Source organism: Capricornis sumatraensis, chromosome 23, assembly GCF_032405125.1.
Source record: "Capricornis sumatraensis isolate serow.1 chromosome 23, serow.2, whole genome shotgun sequence".
Classification (NCBI taxonomy): domain Eukaryota; kingdom Metazoa; phylum Chordata; class Mammalia; order Artiodactyla; family Bovidae; genus Capricornis; species Capricornis sumatraensis.
In genome coordinates this window covers 17,726,459-17,744,806 of record NC_091091.1, presented here as the reverse complement: position 1 = coordinate 17,744,806, position 18,348 = coordinate 17,726,459, and the positions used below count along the sequence as shown (strand labels likewise).

At 43.2% G+C, this 18,348-nt stretch overlaps 1 protein-coding gene across 1 annotated transcript in view; it reads right to left on the bottom strand.

Annotated features, from left to right (window-relative positions):
- Window positions 1–18,348, bottom strand: part of ENTPD1 (ectonucleoside triphosphate diphosphohydrolase 1) — a 99,054-nt gene that overhangs the window by 37,445 nt on the left and 43,261 nt on the right. The window contains exon 2 of the mRNA XM_068961243.1: window positions 5,711–5,838. Within this exon, the coding sequence (XP_068817344.1) occupies window positions 5,711–5,838 (128 nt within the window). The remainder of the gene's footprint in view (window positions 1–5,710; window positions 5,839–18,348) is intronic.

Here is an 18,348-nt window from a genome sequence, read left to right as displayed (position 1 = left end):
TGAAAATGGATGCAAATTCTTCCAAATTCTCCATTAAAAAAAAAGAAAGAATCACAAGCGCTGTCCTAAAAGATAGCACTTTAGTTCGCAGTGACAAAAGCAGATGCCCAGCACAGGTTAGTAGCAGTTGGAAATCTTGGGAGCACCGGCTTCAGTGACCACAACACACCAAGAGCTGAGGGCCTTTCCTTAAACTCATTCCCAAAGCAGAGTAGACAGCTGGTCTCCACTGAGAGCTTCTGATGCACTGGGCACTCTGATAAGTGAGCTGGCAGTCCTATTCCATTTAATCCTTACAGCCATCTTCCAAGTAGCTATTATCACCATGTTACATATAAGGAAACTGATGTGTGGAGAGAATTTGCTTGCCAGAAGTCTCAAACTAGCAAATGGCAGATCTGGGGTTGAAATCAAAACTGTCTGGCATTCCAGGGAAGTGGCAAGTTTTAATGAAGGCATGTGGTTTTGGACAGGGTCAGTTTGGTGCCTTAGAAAGAAACCTGTGGGGTTCTGTGTGTGCCAGAATGTGCAATGCTTGTGCTGTAGCAATATCCTGACAGGTCAATAACTGCAATTTAGGAAGTGGTGAGCCAAACAGACCTCAAAGCTACCTCCCCACCAGGTCCACAGGACAAAAACACTTTCCCAGGAGACATTTAGGTACAGATAATGATTCTTCAGTATATTAAGGTCCCAGTTTGTTTGCTTTAATGTGGTCACTGCATATTTACCCAGCAGCAGTTCCCAGACTTTAATGTCACGAGAACGGCCCAGGATGCCTGTTATGTGTGTGGATTCCTGGGCCCTACACACTGGAGGTCTGAATTATGTAGGCTCTGGGAATGAGGATGCGGAGCCAGGACCCAGAGGGCATCCTGAGGCAGAGGCCTGCCTCCCACACTGACAAATTCTGCTGTCGTTCTTCACATCCTCTTCACATCCAAGCAGGGAGCCCACTCTACTCACTGAGTCAGCAAACTTCTGTGAGGCCACCCCAGTCAGATGCTGTGCTGGCCGTAATTTAACATTTATTCTGTTGACAGTTCAGTTAATGATTGTCTCTTCCGCTAGACTATAGCTTCGTGAGGATCAGGACCTGGCCAGTCTTGCTCACTGCTGTATTCCTAGGGCCTAAAGCAGGGTAGATGGTCAACGACTACTTATTAAATGAATGAATGGAGTGAAAGGTTAAGACAATATTGATATATGCAAAGATGAATGAAACCCAGTCCTTGCCTCAGAATGCTTACAACCTGGGTGGCTGGGCAAGTAAGGCCATCAGTACAAAAGAGAGTTCTTGTGTTTTGTGAGATATGGTCAGGCATGAGGCAACCACTTTCCAACCAGGCTGAACCCAAACTGGATCAGGCAGAAAGATGAGAAGACTGGATCTTTGGAACTGGAGGGCTAACCTGAACTGGGCTAGAAGAGGGCGAGTCAGATGGGAAGAGGCAGGGAAAAGATAAGTGGTGATTTGTCACCAGGCAGACAGGCTGCAAAGATGATAATGATAACACATAAGTTGCCAACAACAAGGGTGTGTGGTGGGCCAGTATCCTGTTCTGCACTTCACACTGCGTTTACTTTATCCCACTCAATTCCTACAGTAATCTACAAGATAGCAGTGATCAGCTCTGTCTTACAAATGGAGAAACTGAGGCTCAGAGAAGTTATGTCCTATCTCTATAAGAGCAGAGCTGAGGTTTAAACCCAGGTGGTATGAATCCATGGCCCCTGCTGTGTTGCACTCCAAGCAGACAGAATTAATGATCCCCACAATAAGACAGGGATGAAGAGTCAGGAAATGTGTAGAGACAGCCGAAAGCCTTCCCGTTCAGAAGCATATGGCCACCACCCTCTTTAAACAGAAGCATGGAGAGATTGTTCTCCACATGACATCCAAGGTGTTCCATCTTTATCTTAAAAGGTCCTCTAAAGAATCTAATGATAAATAATTATGAATAAATAAATTGGGAAAGGAGTATGTCAAGGCTACTTATTGTCACCCTGATTATTTAACTTAAATGCAGAGTACATCATGCTTGGATGAAATACAAGCTGGAATCGAGATTGCCAGGAGAAATATCAATAACCTCAGATACTCAGATGACACCATCCTTACGGCAGAAAGCAAAGAAGAATCAAAGAGCCTCTTGATGAAAATGAAAGAGGAGAGTGAAAAAGTTGGCTTAAAACTCAACATTCAAAACACTAAGATCATGGCATCCGATCCCATCACTTCATGGCAAATAGGTGGGGAAACAGTAGAAACAGTGAGAAACTTTATTTTGGGGAGCTCCAAAATAACTGCAGATGGTGACTGCAGCCATGAAATTAAAATATGCTTGCTCCTTGGAAGAAAAGCTATGACCAACCTAGACAGCATATTAAAAAGCAGAGACATTACTTTGCCAACAAAGGTCTGTCTAGTCAAAGCTATGGTTTTTCCAGCAGTCATGTATGGATGTGAGGGTTGGACTATAAAAAAAGCAGAGTGCTGGAGAATGGATGCTTTTGAACTGTGGTGTTGAAGAAGACTCTTGAGAGTCCCTTGGACAGCAAGGAGCTCCAACCAGTCCATCCTAAAGGAAATCAGTCCTGAATATTCATTGGAAGGACTGATGCTGAAGCTGAAACTCCAATACTTTGGCCACCTGATGCAAAGAACTGACTCACTAGAAAAGACCCTGATGCTGGGAAAGATTGAAGGCAGGAGAAGAAGGGGACGACAGAGGATGAGATGGTTGGATCTCATGGATGGCATCACTGACTTGATGGATATGAGTTTTAGCAAGCTCTAGGAATTGGTGATGGATAGGGAAGCCTGGCTTGCTGCAGTCCATGGGATTGCAAAGAGTCAGACATGACTGAGCGACTGAACTGAACTGAAAGGAATCTAATCACTAAAATCTGGTGGACCTCAGTGTCTCTCACAGTATCTCCTTAATACCTTAATTCCATGGCAATGCCTTAGTTCCAGCCTAATCTGCCTTGTCTACACAACGTCAGGAATATCCTACCTGATCTCTCTTCCAATCTGCTCTCCAGCCAAGAAGAATCTCAGAAACACAATCTGCGCCCCACCTCTCTGTTTGCTTCCCAGGTAGCTCAGTGGTAAAGAATCTGCCCACCGACACAGGAGACATAAGAGACACGGGTTCTATCCCCGGCTTGGGAAGATTTACTAGAGGAGGGCATGGCAACCCACTCCAATATTCTTCCTGGAGAGTTCCATGGACAGAGGAGTCTGCAAGGCTACAGTCCATGGGTTACAAACAGTCAGACGCGACTGAGCACACAGGCACACACCCTGTTTGAAATATAAGCAGTGGTTGACAAGCATGACTGCTCATTAAAATCACCTGGGAAGGTTCTAAAACATACCCCCCCAAATTCTAACAGACCCAGGGTAGAGTCCAGAAATGAGTATTTTTAAAAAGCTCCCCAGGAGCCAATCTTGAGCACTGCTACAGCTGAATGAGATATCCATCACTGAGCTAGGCATACTCAGGTGGAAGTCTCTCCCACCATTCCTTCCTGCCCTATGTTCAATATTCTAGCCATGATGAGCTGTTGGTGATTCCCCAGGATCATCTGTTTATTTTCAGCTGCCACTCTGCAACAAATGGTATGGTCTTTGTCCAGAAAATGTCCTAGCTCACCTCCTGTCAGACTCCTTAGTGTTCTTCATTACTTGGCCCCAAGGCCACCTCCTCCATGAAGTCTTCACATGACCAGGCACAACTGGTGACTCCTTCCTCTGGGCAGCTGTAGCACTACACCTATATTCACACGTCTCTGTTGTTCTGAAACTATGTGTACAAACGACTCTCTCTCCTACAAAAGGGTATCACAACAGTGATGCTTCAGATAACTTTGGTGGCCACTTCATGCTTTTTGATCAGCATTTTTCTAGCTCAACCTGCATCTTACCTCTCTATTTCTTCAGAGTCTTCTCTCCTACTTCCTCGTAGTCCTACACAGCCCCTCTGACGTATGCGTAAACCTGGAAGTGACAAGGAGCTAACCTCTGGGGCAACCCTTGACCAACAGGGATGAGAACGCAGGGATAAATCCCTACAGCAGTAATTCAGAAGTGCTTTCTCCACAGCTCTTCAGAGGGTCCTAGTGGGATTGGGCCAATCATACTACTATAAAGATTCACTTTAGATGACAAAGACCTTGTTCCATTTTTCCAGGCCAACACAATAACACAGAATCACAACAGTCTTGAAGACAACCATCATGAATGACAAAAAGTCATCCATGACCACAAGTATTCACTGAGAACACAGAGCCTGAGTCTGTCATGGATTTTGCCTCCTAAGCCATCTCCCTCACCAATGATGCAATAATGGACATATAAAAAGGTCAAATCAAGAAGGCAATCACATACTTTTGGAGCTGGTAAACAAATAGCACAACCAAGATGTCATGAGGCTTCAACTGTGAGTGAAGTTTAGCCAAGAGAGCCAGCATCACTGAATATTTAAAGTCAAGAGACCATTGACAGTGAGATAGTATCAGCCTCCAGTGCTGACAAAGGGACTGCTGTGCACAGCCCCACTGAGTTGAATGTGTGTGGCAAACAGATGCCAATGTAACATCCAGGCCTCTGCTATAGAGCAAATGATTTGAGTAAGTGGCAGTAGTTTCAGAGGCCTGGCATATGCACCCATCTTTCCAGGCTCAAAGTTTAGTATATTCAAATGCAAAAATATATATACTTCTGCATATGTATTTCAGGGTTTCCATAATATGTCACTGTCCACACATATGTATGTGTTTATTAGCACACTGGTCTCTGGGCCCTTGAAGATTTATTAACTATAATTCAAATGAAAGTTTAAAATCAATGTATTTACAACAAAAACTTAAACTTACTGTATGTTTTTAAATTAATGGCCTAAATAATGAACATATTACAAGGTATTAGTGAGGTATTCATGTCTTTGAAATTGAACTTTGATTAATTTTGAAAGGAAGCAGAAATAAATCACAGCAGAGTTAATGACCCTAATTATTTTTAATGACACACACACACACACACACCAGCTCTTCAAATGTGGAAATTTCACAAGAAATCTATACATCCATGAGTTCATTTCAAGTTACTATATTCAATACATGTATGTGGTCTCCAGGGGCTTTTAAAAAAATTGATCTTTAAATTGATTTCTTTTTAATATTTTAGAGATGAGGAACAAGCCTTCGCCAGAATCTTTGACTTCCAAAGTGCTTCATACAGAGCTGTCTAGTAGAGTTTATTGTTTTGGTGATAGTGATAATAATGGAGTAAGAACAAAGAATGCAGTGTTCAGTAAACAAAGAGTTCATTGTTTCCACAAGGAAACAAACAGTGGGAAGCAGAGACAGTACTAGAGTTATGGAAACCAACACAGTATATCACAGATCTGGATGTGGTGAATAAAGCATTTGTCTCTGTTAGAATACAGATTTAATCAGTTTGCTGAACAATCGTAAAGACAATTATCTTTCCACCCCTAACTGATCCAAGGCATTCTCTCCTCCAGAATAAGCATACGCTACCATTTTACTCACCTAGTTCAATGGAGACTGACTTGCTCCTGGGCTTCCAGAACCTCAACTCCTACTGCTCTAATTTACCATAACTCCCCTTTCCCTCTGCCCCATCCAGGGACCCTGAAACACATGTACACACACACACATACTCAGGGGTTTGAGTTACCTTAACATTTTCTGGCAGTGCTTTGTTCTGGGTCAGCCCCAGAGCGAGCAACGCTATCACAGCGATGATGCAGGAGAAACCAAGGATGGTCAGTATGTTTTTAGAGCAAAATACCTTCAGTTCAGATTCTAAAACCAAAAGAAGAAGAGAAAACATCAGTAAGAGATGACCAGACATTGGTTTTCCTCCCCTTTCTGTATGGCCTTGTGCTGGCTTTCTGGAGACAGCAAAGAAGATAAAAGGTGAACTTTATCCAAGAGGCACTTGCAAAGTAATTGGGTAAAAGTTAAAAAACAAAAGTATGTGTCTGTACTGTGATGAGGGCCAAAACTGAGTGAGTGGCTGTGGTAAGGAGAATGGGCAGAATTAGGTCAGTGATGAGATACAAGATAAGAAGGGAAAATCCCAAACGGGCAGCTTATTTACTAGGTCAGACAGATATAGGGACTTCCCTGGTGGCTCAGACCGTAAAGCGTCTGTCTTCAATGCGGGAGACCCGGGTTCTATTCCTGGGTTGGGAAGATCCCCTGGAGAAGGAAATGGCAATCCACTCCAGGACTATTGCCTGGAAAATCCCATGGACAGAGGAGCCTGGTGGGCTGCAGTCCATGGGGTCGCAAAGAGTCGGACACGACTGAGCGACTTCACTTCACTACTTCACATAGATCTATCAAGGTTAAAGCAAAGATGGCCTTCCTCATTTTTAAAATCTACCAAAATATGAGTACAATATTAAAAAGTATTCAGAATGTATCACCAAACAAACATCAAAGTCCCTCTGCTTCATGACATTTCCTGGCTTGACCTTCAACTTCAACCACCCTTACATGTTAAATAACTGTAGGTAATAACATAGGGGCTGTGGAGTTTTAAACGTTTCATCATTTGTATTATTTTATCTATCTTGTAAATACTTTCATCATCACAGGCCATAAAAAAGTTCCAGAAGGAGAATTCTATAAAGGGCAAATTTACTTTGAGCAGGATAAACAGAGCCCGCGGCAGTGGTGAACTCTCATCCTTCCCCTCTAGCTTCCCAAACTATCCCCAAACCTTTTCCCAAGCCTTTGGGGGAAAAGGACGGGGTCACGTTAAAGAAAAAAAAAAAAAGCATGTGGAAATGAGATGGGCTCTCCAAAATAGTTTGCACGTCTCTAAGACAGAAGGCAAGGGATTAAAGCAACTGAAAGAGGAACTTGAGTCCCCTCCTCCTCTTTCCCTCTTGCTCAGCAGCGGCAGCTACGCCAACACAGGAGCTCCTCCTTGAGCTCGTGAGCACAAGCTTGGACTTAATCCAAAGGGTGGTGATTGCTTGGGTCTCCAGTCTGCACCTACCTCTAGAACCTTGAATCAGTCTGTTTTCATCAAGCCAAACAGTACAAAACTTAGGGGGGAAGTTCTAGCAACACCATTATCTACTTCTTCCAAACAAAGGAACAATGAATGAAATACACAATAAATGAAATGTCCCCCTCCTCCCTTCCCAAAGGAATCTCAGTTTTGTTCAGATGCCTGCCGCTCCCCCAAGCACCTCATACACCTCCTTGGAAGGGGCTGACTGTTCTGCATAATCTCCTTCCCTCTCTAGTAACTGGTTCAACAGTGGGCACATACCCCCAAAACAGCCTGTGAGACCCTGGAGGAAGACTGCTGGGACAAGTCTAGGAAAAGAAAGGAAGCATTCTCTCTTCTTCATCAGACATGGTCCAGCCAATGATGGTAGAGCAGAGAGATGGAAAGAATTTGAGTTCTTGAAGCATTTTGAGCTGCTGAAACAACTTATCCTGATCTGATCCTCTCATGAGACTCAAGCTTTGATCCAATTAGAATGATGATTTAAATACCTTGAAGCTAAAACATCCTGATACAACTGTGACAGCAATGTCCTTTTTGCTGCCAGGGCTGTGGGATCTGGAAAAGAGCCCCTTAGCTAATTTTACCTATCTTGGTTCCCAAAGTGGTGACACTGACAAACACAGCTTATAAGCAGCACATGTTTTAAATGAAAAATTACAAATCTAATCTAAAAATTGCATACTGCAACAATAATTCTACTATAACAGAATTGTGAATACTCCCTCAAACTGTTCAAAAGGTCTACCTATTCTTTTGTTTCTGTAAATATGACAAGTTTGGTTATTTCATTTTCTTTCATCCATTTGGGTGCTAATCCAATGAAAATGACCAAAAAGGTCCTGCTCGTTGGAACTGGCATCTAGTTGGGAAGATAGATAAGTCAGAAAAGAAGTCTGCAGATAAGGACTTCAGGTCCTGAAAAGTGTGGAGGAGAAATTCAAACCAAGAAATGTTATAGGGTGACTTGCAGCAGAGTCGGGGTGAGGAGATGAGACTAAGGGTCAGGAAAGGCTCTCTGAGAAGATGACATTTAAGCTTAGACCTTAAAGGTGAGAAAACACCAGTTATGAGAAGGAGAAATAACATTTTAAGAAGAGGAAGCACAAGCTGAAAAAGCCCTGAGATGGAAAATAGCTTGAAGTGAATCTGTTTCTTCCTTTTTCAAATGAGAATATTTACTAAATCATTATTATCACTGAACAGTTGAAAGTGTACTTTTCCAGGGAACCCTCCTACACTGAGGGTGGAAATATGACTTGGTGCAGCGACTATGGAGAACAGTATGGAGGTTCTGCAGAAAAATAAAAATAGAATTACACGGGGAGCAAGACCATCCCCAAGAAAGAGAAATGCAAGAAAGCAAAATGGGTGTCTGAGGAAGCCTTACAAATAGCTGTGAAAAGAAGAGAAGACAAAACAAAGGAGAAAAGGAAAGATATACCCATTTGAATGCAGAGTTCCAAAGAATAGGAAGGAGAGATAAGAAAGCCTTCCTCATGATCAGTGCAAAGAAATAGAGGAAAACAACAGAATGGGAAAGACTAGAGATCTCTTCAAGAAAATTAGAGATACCAAGGGAACATTCCATGCAAAGATGGTCTCAATAAAGGACAGAAATGGTATGGACCAAAAAGAAGCAGGAGGTATTAAGAAGAGGTGGCAAGAATACACAGAAGTATACAAAAAAGGTCTTCACAACCCAGATAATCACTGGTGTGATCACTCACCTAGAGCCAGACATCCTGGAATGTGAAGTCAAGTGGGCCTTAGGAAGCATCACTACACACAAAGCTAGTGGAGGTGATGGAATTCCAGTTGAGCTATTTCAAATCCCAAAAGATGATGCTATGAAAGTGCTCCACTCAATATGCCAGCAAATCTGGAAAACTCAGCAGTGGTCACAGGACTGGAGAAGGTCAGTTTTCATTCCAATCTCAAAGAAAGGCAAGCCAAAGAATGCTCAAACTACCACACAATTGTACTCATCTCACACGCTAGTAAAATAATGCTCAAAATTCTCAAAAAAAAAAAAAAAAAATCTCCAAGCCAGGCTTCAGCAATACATGAACCGTGAAGTTCCAGATGTTCAAGCTGGTTTTAGAAAAGGCAGAGGAATCAGAGATCAAATTGCCAACATCTGCTGGATTATCAAAAAAGCAAGAGAGTTCCAGAAAAATATCTACTTCTATTTTATTGACTATGCCAAAGCCTTTGACTGTGTGGATCACAGTAAACTGTGGAAAATTCTGGAAGAGATGGGAATGTCAGACCACCTGACCTGCCTCCTGAGAAGTCTGTATGCAGGTCAGGAAGCAACAGTGAGAACTGGACATGGAACAACAGACTGATTCTAAATAAGAAAAGAAGCACATCAAGGCTGTATGTTGTCACCCTGCTTATTTAACTTCTATGCACAGTACATCATGAGAAACACTGGGCTGGAGGAAGCACAAGCTGGAATCAAGATTGCCGGGAGAAATATCAATAACCTCAGATATGCAGATGACACCACCCTTATGGCAAAAAGTGAAGAAGAACTAAAGGACCTCTTGATGAAAGTGAAAGAGGAGAGTGAAAAAGTTGGCTCAAAGCTCAACATTCAGATAACAAAGATCATGGCATCCAGTCCCATCACTTCATGGCAAATAGATGGGGAAACAGTGGCTGACTTTATTTTTCTGGGCTCCAAAATCACCACAGATGGTGACTGCAGCCACGAAATTAAAAGACATTTACTCCTTGGAAGAAAAGCCATGACCAACCTAAACAGCATATTAAAAAGCAGAGACATTACTTTGCCAATAAAGGTCTGTCTAGTCAAAACTATGGTTTTTCTAGTACTCATATATGGATGTAAGAGTTGGACTATATAGAAAGCTGAGCACTGAAGAATTAATGCTTTTGAACTGTGGTTTTGGAGAAGACTCTTGAGAGTCCCTTGGACTGCAAGGAGATCCAACCAGTTCATCCTAAAGGAAATCAGTCCTGAATATTCTTTGGAAGGACTGATGTTGAAGCTGAAACTCCAATACTTTGGCCACCTGATGCGACGAGCTGACTCATTTGAAAAGACCCTGATCCTGGGAAAGATTGAGGGTAGGAGGAGAAGGGGACAACAGAGGATGAGATGGTTGGATGGCATCACCAACTCAATGGACATGAGTTTGAGTAATCTCTGGGAGTTGGTGATGGACAGGGAGGCCTGGCGTGCTGCATTCCATGGGGTCACAAAGAGTCGAACACAACTGAGTGACTGAACTGAACTGAACTGAGGATCCCACAATCCTACTCCTGGGCATACAATCCAGAGAAAACCATATTTCAAAAAGATAAATGCACTCCAATATTCATTGCAGCACTATTTACAATAACCAACATGTGGAAGCAACCTAAATGTCCATCAATAGATGAATGGATAATGAAGATGTGGTACCTATAATGGAATATTACTGAGCCATAGAAAAGAACAAAATAATGCCATTTGTAGCAACATGAATAGAATTAGAGATTATCTCACTAAGTAAGGAAGAAAGAGAAAGACTAATACCATATGATATCACTTCACGTGGAATATAAAATATGGCAGAAATGAACCCATCTACAAAACAGAAACAGACTCACAGAGAACAGACTTGTGGTTTCAAGGAGGAGGGGAGAAAGGACAGTGACGGTTTGGGAGTCTGGGGTTAGCAGCAGCAAACTGTCACATTTAGAATTGATAATAACAAGGTCTTATTGCATAGTGCAGGGAACCATATCTAGTCTCCTGGGATAAACTATACTGGAAAAGAATATTTTTTAAAAAAGTATGTATTGTATAACTAAGTCACCTTGCTGTACAGCAGAAATTAGCACAACACTGTAAATCAACTATACTTCAATAAAAAATAATTTAAAAAAGAAAGTATACTTTCCCACATTTGCCCAGCTTTTGCAGTGATACCCATATTATTCGAATATATTCAAGTCTTTCATCACATTAGTCTTATCGAAGATATGATAACAAAAAGGACTTAAATCAGAGAGGAAATATAGGAATTTTCCAAAAGCTGCATTATCAAAAAAAGAATGACTGTTTTTCATGTGAACTAAGTTACTTAGGAATGATTAAAATACTATGCTTTCTATGAACTATGCAGATAGTTTTCAGAAGTCATTATCACATGGGAGGAAGCCAGGTTCTTAGGAAGTGGTTTACCAGATGTGGGGGCTTCCCAGGTGGCTCAGTGCAGTAAAGAATTCATGTGCAATGCAAGAGATGCGGGAGACACAGATTTGACCCCTGGATCGGAAAGATCCCCTGGAGAAGGAAATGGCAACTCACTCCAGTATTCTTGCCAGGAGAATCCCATGGACAGAGGAGCCTGACAGGCTACAGTCCACGGAGTTGCAAAGAGTCAGACACAGACTGAGCAAAACAGCAGACATGGGGGTCCAGAGGTGGGCTTATCTAAGACATCTCCATAAAAGGGAGCCACTTGTCCTTCTTCCTAGGCCCCAGAGCTCTTTCAGATGTCATGTCTGCTACAGTCAAGTTCTATTATGGAAAATTCACAATGACTGTATCCCCTTGAAAAGCTCCTCATTTCCCTTGTGGATAAAAGAAACGTGGTTTGTAACATACAATGTGAAATTATATTTTAAAAAACAATTTCAAGAAATATTTTTACCAAAAATATCTTAACGATGAAGTGTTATATTGCTTTGAATTTTCCCACTATCCTGAGTAACTTAAGACTGCCCCTGCCCTCTTATTCCCTTCCTGTCAAAGGATGAATGAGAAAGTTTCTCTGTTTTGGCTAAGAGCCAGGTAGAAATGTCAATTCTTCACTTGACAGAGACAAAACTGAAGGAAACCGAAGCTTTGACAAAACAGGCTGATTTCAAGCCAATTAGCTATGTCAGAGGCAAAAAAGCTGATTCTTTTTAACTCTAACAGAAACAGTTATCATGACATCCAGAGCTGGCATCCTATTAAAGATGAAAATTATGTAATTTGTCCTTAGTCAAAATTCTGCAATACAGAGAAATCCCAGCTTCTCTACTTTATGATATCAAAGATGTTTTATTTTAAAATTTCACTCTATTAGTAAGAAAGATTTGGGGTGTTGGCAGATGTGGTGGATTTTAGGCAAAAAAAAAAAACAAACAGAAGTTTTGCTCTGCAGATTCAGTGTGACGCATTAGATTTAAATCGTTTCCAATTTCTGATGGGTTACATCCAGACCAAGCTTGGCTTGTCATATAGAGAACAAAACAGCCAATACAGACGAGCACTGGAGAGTGAGCATCAGTGGAGTGCTGTGGTCCCTTCCTGTGTTTACACAGCTCAGTGATGGGACAATCACTGAAGCTCAGGGGACTGGTCCTAATCTGACTTTGCCATTTCTCCAGCTCCTAGAGTCTCTGCCCCCTCTCCGCCTCTTCCTTCCTTTCCATTGGGGAGTTCTTGGTGACACATACTTAGATTGTTCTCACATTCAGGAGCTTTAAGATCCTTTCTCAGCTGCTTCATTCCAGGTCCCTTAGACTCAATCTCTTCTATGGCAACATCCCTCCCTCTGTTCCAATCACCACCGCTTCTCTAGAATAGCCCTTTCTAGTATCTCCCTAATTCTTTTTCCTATCAGAATCCATCCTTCATGCACCTGCAGAATTCCTCCATAATTGATATTCCCAGGGCTCTTCCTGATTAAAAATGAAGGTAGTTTCCTTCTGATTGCCAGATGAAAACTGCACTGTCAACCCAGCCCTCTCAGCCCTTTAGAAATTTAAGCACTTCGCATCTCACCATTCCAATAAGCAGATGTGTGTGTCCGAGATCATGCTGCCTGACATTACAACCACTAGACTGTATGCTCCCTAAGTGCCACGACTTTTTTCTGGTTTGTTCATTGCTATAGTCCTATTTTGAATGAATAAATGAATTTTGGATGCTGATATTTTTCAACATGAGATTTCCTTCAGCTGGAATCCTATTCCCCTCTTTCTCCACCAAATCTTTTTCCTTGTCACGTTCAAAATCAAGCTCAAATAGAGGCTATGCTTCCCTCCATAGGCCTCAAAGCTCAATGGTTCCTGTACGCCTCTCTTCACGTGCTTACCTGTAGATATTTAACGGATTGGCCTATTTTGGCTTGGGAGTTCTGTAGTTGTTATTTCATCCATTGTTCTATTAGTCAGCCAACAATTATTTATTCAGTGCATTACACTATTCACTAGACCTGCCTGAGGCTAAAGTTACAGCAGTGAACAAATGTTTCCATTTCATGGTGCTTATATTCTAGTTTGAAAAAATAAAACAAGTAAAGTTTATAGTATGTTAATAATTATAAGCGCTAAGAAATGAGAAAAGGCAGGTAAAGAGGCAGCACAGAGTGATTAGAAAAAACCTGAGATGGTGATATTAAAAGCGATAGGGATAAAGAGACAGCAAGCACACCACTTAGCCAAGAGCATTTAAACTGGAACTGCAGGTACAAAGGCCCAGGGGTGGAACAGTACCTGGGCATGAGGCCAGTGTGGCCGGAAGAGTGAGGAAGGGGAAAAGAGTGAGAGATGGTCAGGGGTGGGGTCACTGGGTGCCTTGCTCATAGGGCTTTGCAGGTTCTGGTGAGGGTTTGGTCTTATTCTTAAGTGATCTGACTTCTTTCTAATCATTGGTATAATTTATCTTCAGCACCATGGTAAACAAGGGACCACCAGGGACCTTTGAAGACCCCGAAGAAGGAGGGTGTGGTCTTTTAGGTGGCAGGTCTCTGCCTCTTGTAATGAGGAGCTGAGGCACCCCAGTGAAGTCAGCTCTCAGGACAACCACTTAGTCAAGTTCGGACAGAGCCTGGCTCCGCTAGAGTAGAGCCTGTGCCAAGATCAGGGCTGGGAAGACATGGCCAGGAGGAGTAAGAACCACATCGTGATAGATCTTCTCTATACCTTCTGTTCTCGTTGGTAGCTCAGAGCTGCTAAATCTTCGCGGAGAGAACATCCTTATGAGGGGCCTCCAAACCAAAAGTCACCTGGATCCATCCCCCAAAGCCAAACTCCACAGACTTCTGAGGGGTGGCTCAAACTGGAGCACAGTCCAGACAACCTCACCTTTGCTCAGTGTCTAATCCTCCAATTCCCTGCATGCAAGATGACTCATAATAGTACGGACTTCATAGGGTTGCTAGGTGAGAGTCAATGAGCTAACAATACATAACAACCTGCAAAAGAACCCTCACTGTATTCCAGATTATGTTCTCAGCACTCTACACACAGCAACTCATTTAACCGTCACAACACTCCTTCGAGGTACTATTTTCATCATCTGTATCAGCTTGCTATGGCTGCCACAACAAATCACCACCAATGTGGGTGACTGACAACAATAGAATTTTATTCTCACAATTCCAGAGGCTAAAAGTCCAGAATTAAGGTGTCAATGGGGCCAAAGGCTCTGGAGAGATTCCTTTCTTGCCTTGTCTAGCCTCTGGCGGCTCCTGGCATTCCCTGGCTGTGGCTACGTCGTCCACTCTCGGCCTCGGTCTCTGCATGACCTTTCCCCAGTCTCTGTGTGCAGTAGATTTCCCCCTCCTTTCTCTTTCTTATCTACCAGTCTTTAGATTTAGGGCCCATACTAAAACCAGAACGACCTCAAGATCCTTAACTGCATCTACAAAGACTTCATTTCCAAATAAGACTGCAGTACCAGGAACTGTTATCCTCAGTGCTCTCTCTTTACAGGTGAGGAAACTGAGTCATAGGTTAAGCAGATTGCCCAAAGTTACACTGAAATAAACGTAGGGACCAGGAACTAAAGTCAGGCATTCTGGGTCCAGAAATCTAGATTTTAGCCACCACTCTACTCAGACGGTAAAACGTCTGCCTACAATGTGGGAGACCCGGGTTCGATCCCTGGGTCGGGAAGATCCCCTGGAGCAGGAAATGGCAACCCACTCCAGTATTCTTGCCTGGAGAATCCCATGGACTGAGGAGCCTGGTGGGCTGCAGTCCATGGGGTCGCAAAGAGTCGGACACGACTGAGTAACTTCACTTCACTTTCACTACCCTATACCATGGGGCTTCCTCAGTAGCTCTGCAGAAAAGCCTGCAGAGAATTCGCCTGCAATGCAAGAGATGCGGGTTCGATCCCTGGGTCAGGAGGATTGGAGGAGGGCACGGCAACCCACTCCAGTATTCTTGCCTGGGAAATCCCATGGACAGAGGAGTCTGGCAGGCTGTAGTCCATAAGGTCGCAAAGAGCTGGACACGATTGAAGCAACTGAGCACACACACTACCCTACACTATATGACTGTGCCTGCTGTGCGGTACAAATGCTGAATGTGGGAGCCAATCCCATTATCCAGAAGGGAGCGAACCATGACTGACTTTGAGGATTTGGCTGAAGGGGTTGTCTGGACGTCAGACAACGTCACACTTTTTCAAATATAGAGTCTTTTGGTCCCTGATGGTCAGAAGCTAGCAGCTAAGAGACAGAGGCTGGGATTATGGTTCCCAGGGAGGTTAAGGGACTTGCTCAAAGTCACACAGCTGGTAAGCAGCAGAACAGTGACTGGATCCAAGTCTCCCAACTCCGCTCCACTGCCTCAACTATTGTCCTGCATTAGAGACGCATAGAAGTTACTCAGCTTCATTCTTTCTTGGCTGAAACAATGCAAAAGAACCTAAAGTTCTGTTCAAATAGATCTTAAATTTCACCCCCACCCCATATTTTCCCAATTAATACATTCAGAGTCAGTTTGAAGATAAAGCAGTTTACTTTGGTGAGGTTTTTTTCCTGCCTATTTTTAAGTCAAGGAAGTCAGTATAATGTCAATAAACAGACAAATGCTAAAAGTGCACTTCAAGGCCTCAATGATGGTCAATCAGTTAAAGGGTAAAAAGTAAAGGAGAAGAGGGGAAATCAGATAGACACAGAGAACACGAGTGGAAGGGAGACGGCGGGGGGAATAGAAAGAGAGGTAGAGAGAGACAGGTTAATAAATACCCAAGTCCAGTTCCACGGATCTCTTGAACCACAGACTTCAGAGAAAGTTGTATGTGCCTAGTCGCTCAGTCGTGCCTGACTCTTTGCAAACCCATGGACTATAGCCCGCTAGGCTCCTCTGTTCATGGGGATTCTCCAGGCAAGAATACTCGAGTAGGTTGCCATGCCCTCCTCCAGGGCATCTTCCCAATCCAGGGAATCCATCCAGGTCTCGCACATGGCAGGCGGATTTTTTACCGTCTGAGCCACCAGGGAAGCCCTCAGAGAAAGTTATTAGACTTGTTTATAATCCTTTGTTTCTGCTCTTCGAAATGTTACTTAGCTGGTTAGTCTCAGTTCACTGTACTTTAGTTAGAAAAAGAATGCATTTATCCTAACAAAGGAGCCTGGTTGATCCTGAGTGGTCCCCGAAGAGGCTCAGTTTTGGGTGGGAAGAGCCCATTGGGTGACCTTGGGCAGTGGAACCAGGGTTGGGGAACAGAATAAGCTCTTCCTGCTAGTCAGACTCAGCCAACCTCAAGCTCATCACCCAACCGTTCTTGCTGTGGGCTATGCTCTTCTCAGATTGGTAGCAAGTAACTGATTGGCTTTGCACTGGTGTGCCTGACTCTAAAACTGTTAATAACTGCAAAAATCAAAGGGTAGCAGAGGATCTGCGTATGGGAAATAAGGAAGCAAAGGGTTCCCCTTCCCTTTCTCCTTCTTACTTCCTCCCACCACACCACCTACCTCCTCACCCACCCCCTCTGGCCTTTCCTGAATTCTTTTGCCCATAGATTGCATGGAGAACAATAGATCTTTGTGGACGTCCTGGATTCCCATATTCAAGTACAGAGTTGTTTCCGGCAGAGTGATATCATTGAGATCACAGACAGGAATTCCCTGTGACCCAGCCAACAAGGATAATAACCACGTGTATTGATGGTCTCTGCAATAAACACACTGCTTCCACTAAACAAATCCTCTTCCATATCTGAAATTGAAGAATTGTGCTCTGGGGATTCTATGCTTTCTCAAATCAGCTGCATTTGTCAACAAGCCTTGGTTATGCTGGTGAGAAAGACAGAAAATCTGTGCTGGCCATGTATCACTAGTGTGGGAGTCAAAGTGGGGACGGGGTGAATTGACTCACCCAGGTAGCCCAGCCTCACAAGCCCGCCCCTCCACCCCACCCCCACCTCTGTCTTCTGCATCTCATTTGTAACTTATCTTATTTCTACCTCCTCATTTTTTCACTTATGAAGTACAAAAGTCAGAAGCAACGTAAAAATATTTCTGCAACAAAATATGCCATAAACAAAATAAAAATGACAAACTGAGGAAAACGTTTCTAACAACTATGAAATAGTTGGCTTCCTTAATATATGAAGTCATTAAAAATCGATAAGACAATGATCAAGACAACCCCTCAGAATTACCACAAGTCAATACCAGAAAAATAAACAATCCAATCAAAAAGTGGAGAAAAGACCTAAACAGACATTTTTCCAAAGAAGACATACAGATGACTAACAAACACACGAAAAGATGCTTAACATCGCTCATTATTCAGTTCAGTTCAGTTCAGCCGCTCAGTCGTGTCCGACTCTTTGCAACCCCATGAATCGTAGCACACCAGGCCTCCCTGTCCATCACCATCTCCCAGAGTTCACTCAGACTCACGTCCATCGAGTCCGTGATGTCATCCAGCCATCTCATCCTCGGTCGTCCCCTTCTCCTCCTGCCCCCAATCTCTCCCAGCATCAGAGTCTTTTCCAATGAGTCAACTCTTCACATGAGGTGGCCAAAGTACTGGAGCTTCAGCTTTAGCATGATTCCTTCCAAAGAAATCCCAGGGTTGATCTCCTTCAGAATGGACTGGTTGGATCTCCTTGCAGTCCAAGGGACCCTCAAGAGTCTTCTCCAACACCACAGTTCAAAAGCATCAATTCTTCAGTGCTCAGCCTTCTTCACAGCCCAACTCTCACATCCATACATGACCACAGGATAAACCATAGCCAATGCAAATCAAAACTACAATGAGATATCACCTCACACCAGTCAGAATGCCCATTATCCAAAAGTCTACAAACAATAAATGCTGAAGAGGGTGTGGAGAAAAGGGAGCCCTCTTGCATTGTTGGTGGGAATGTAAATTGATTCTGTCATTATGGAAGACGGTATGGAGATTCCTTAAAAAACTGAGAATAAAACCACCATATGGAGGGACTGGGGGCAGGAGGAGAAGGGGACGACCGAGGATGAGATGTCTGGATGGCATCAGTAACTCTGTGGACGTGAGTCTGAGTGAAC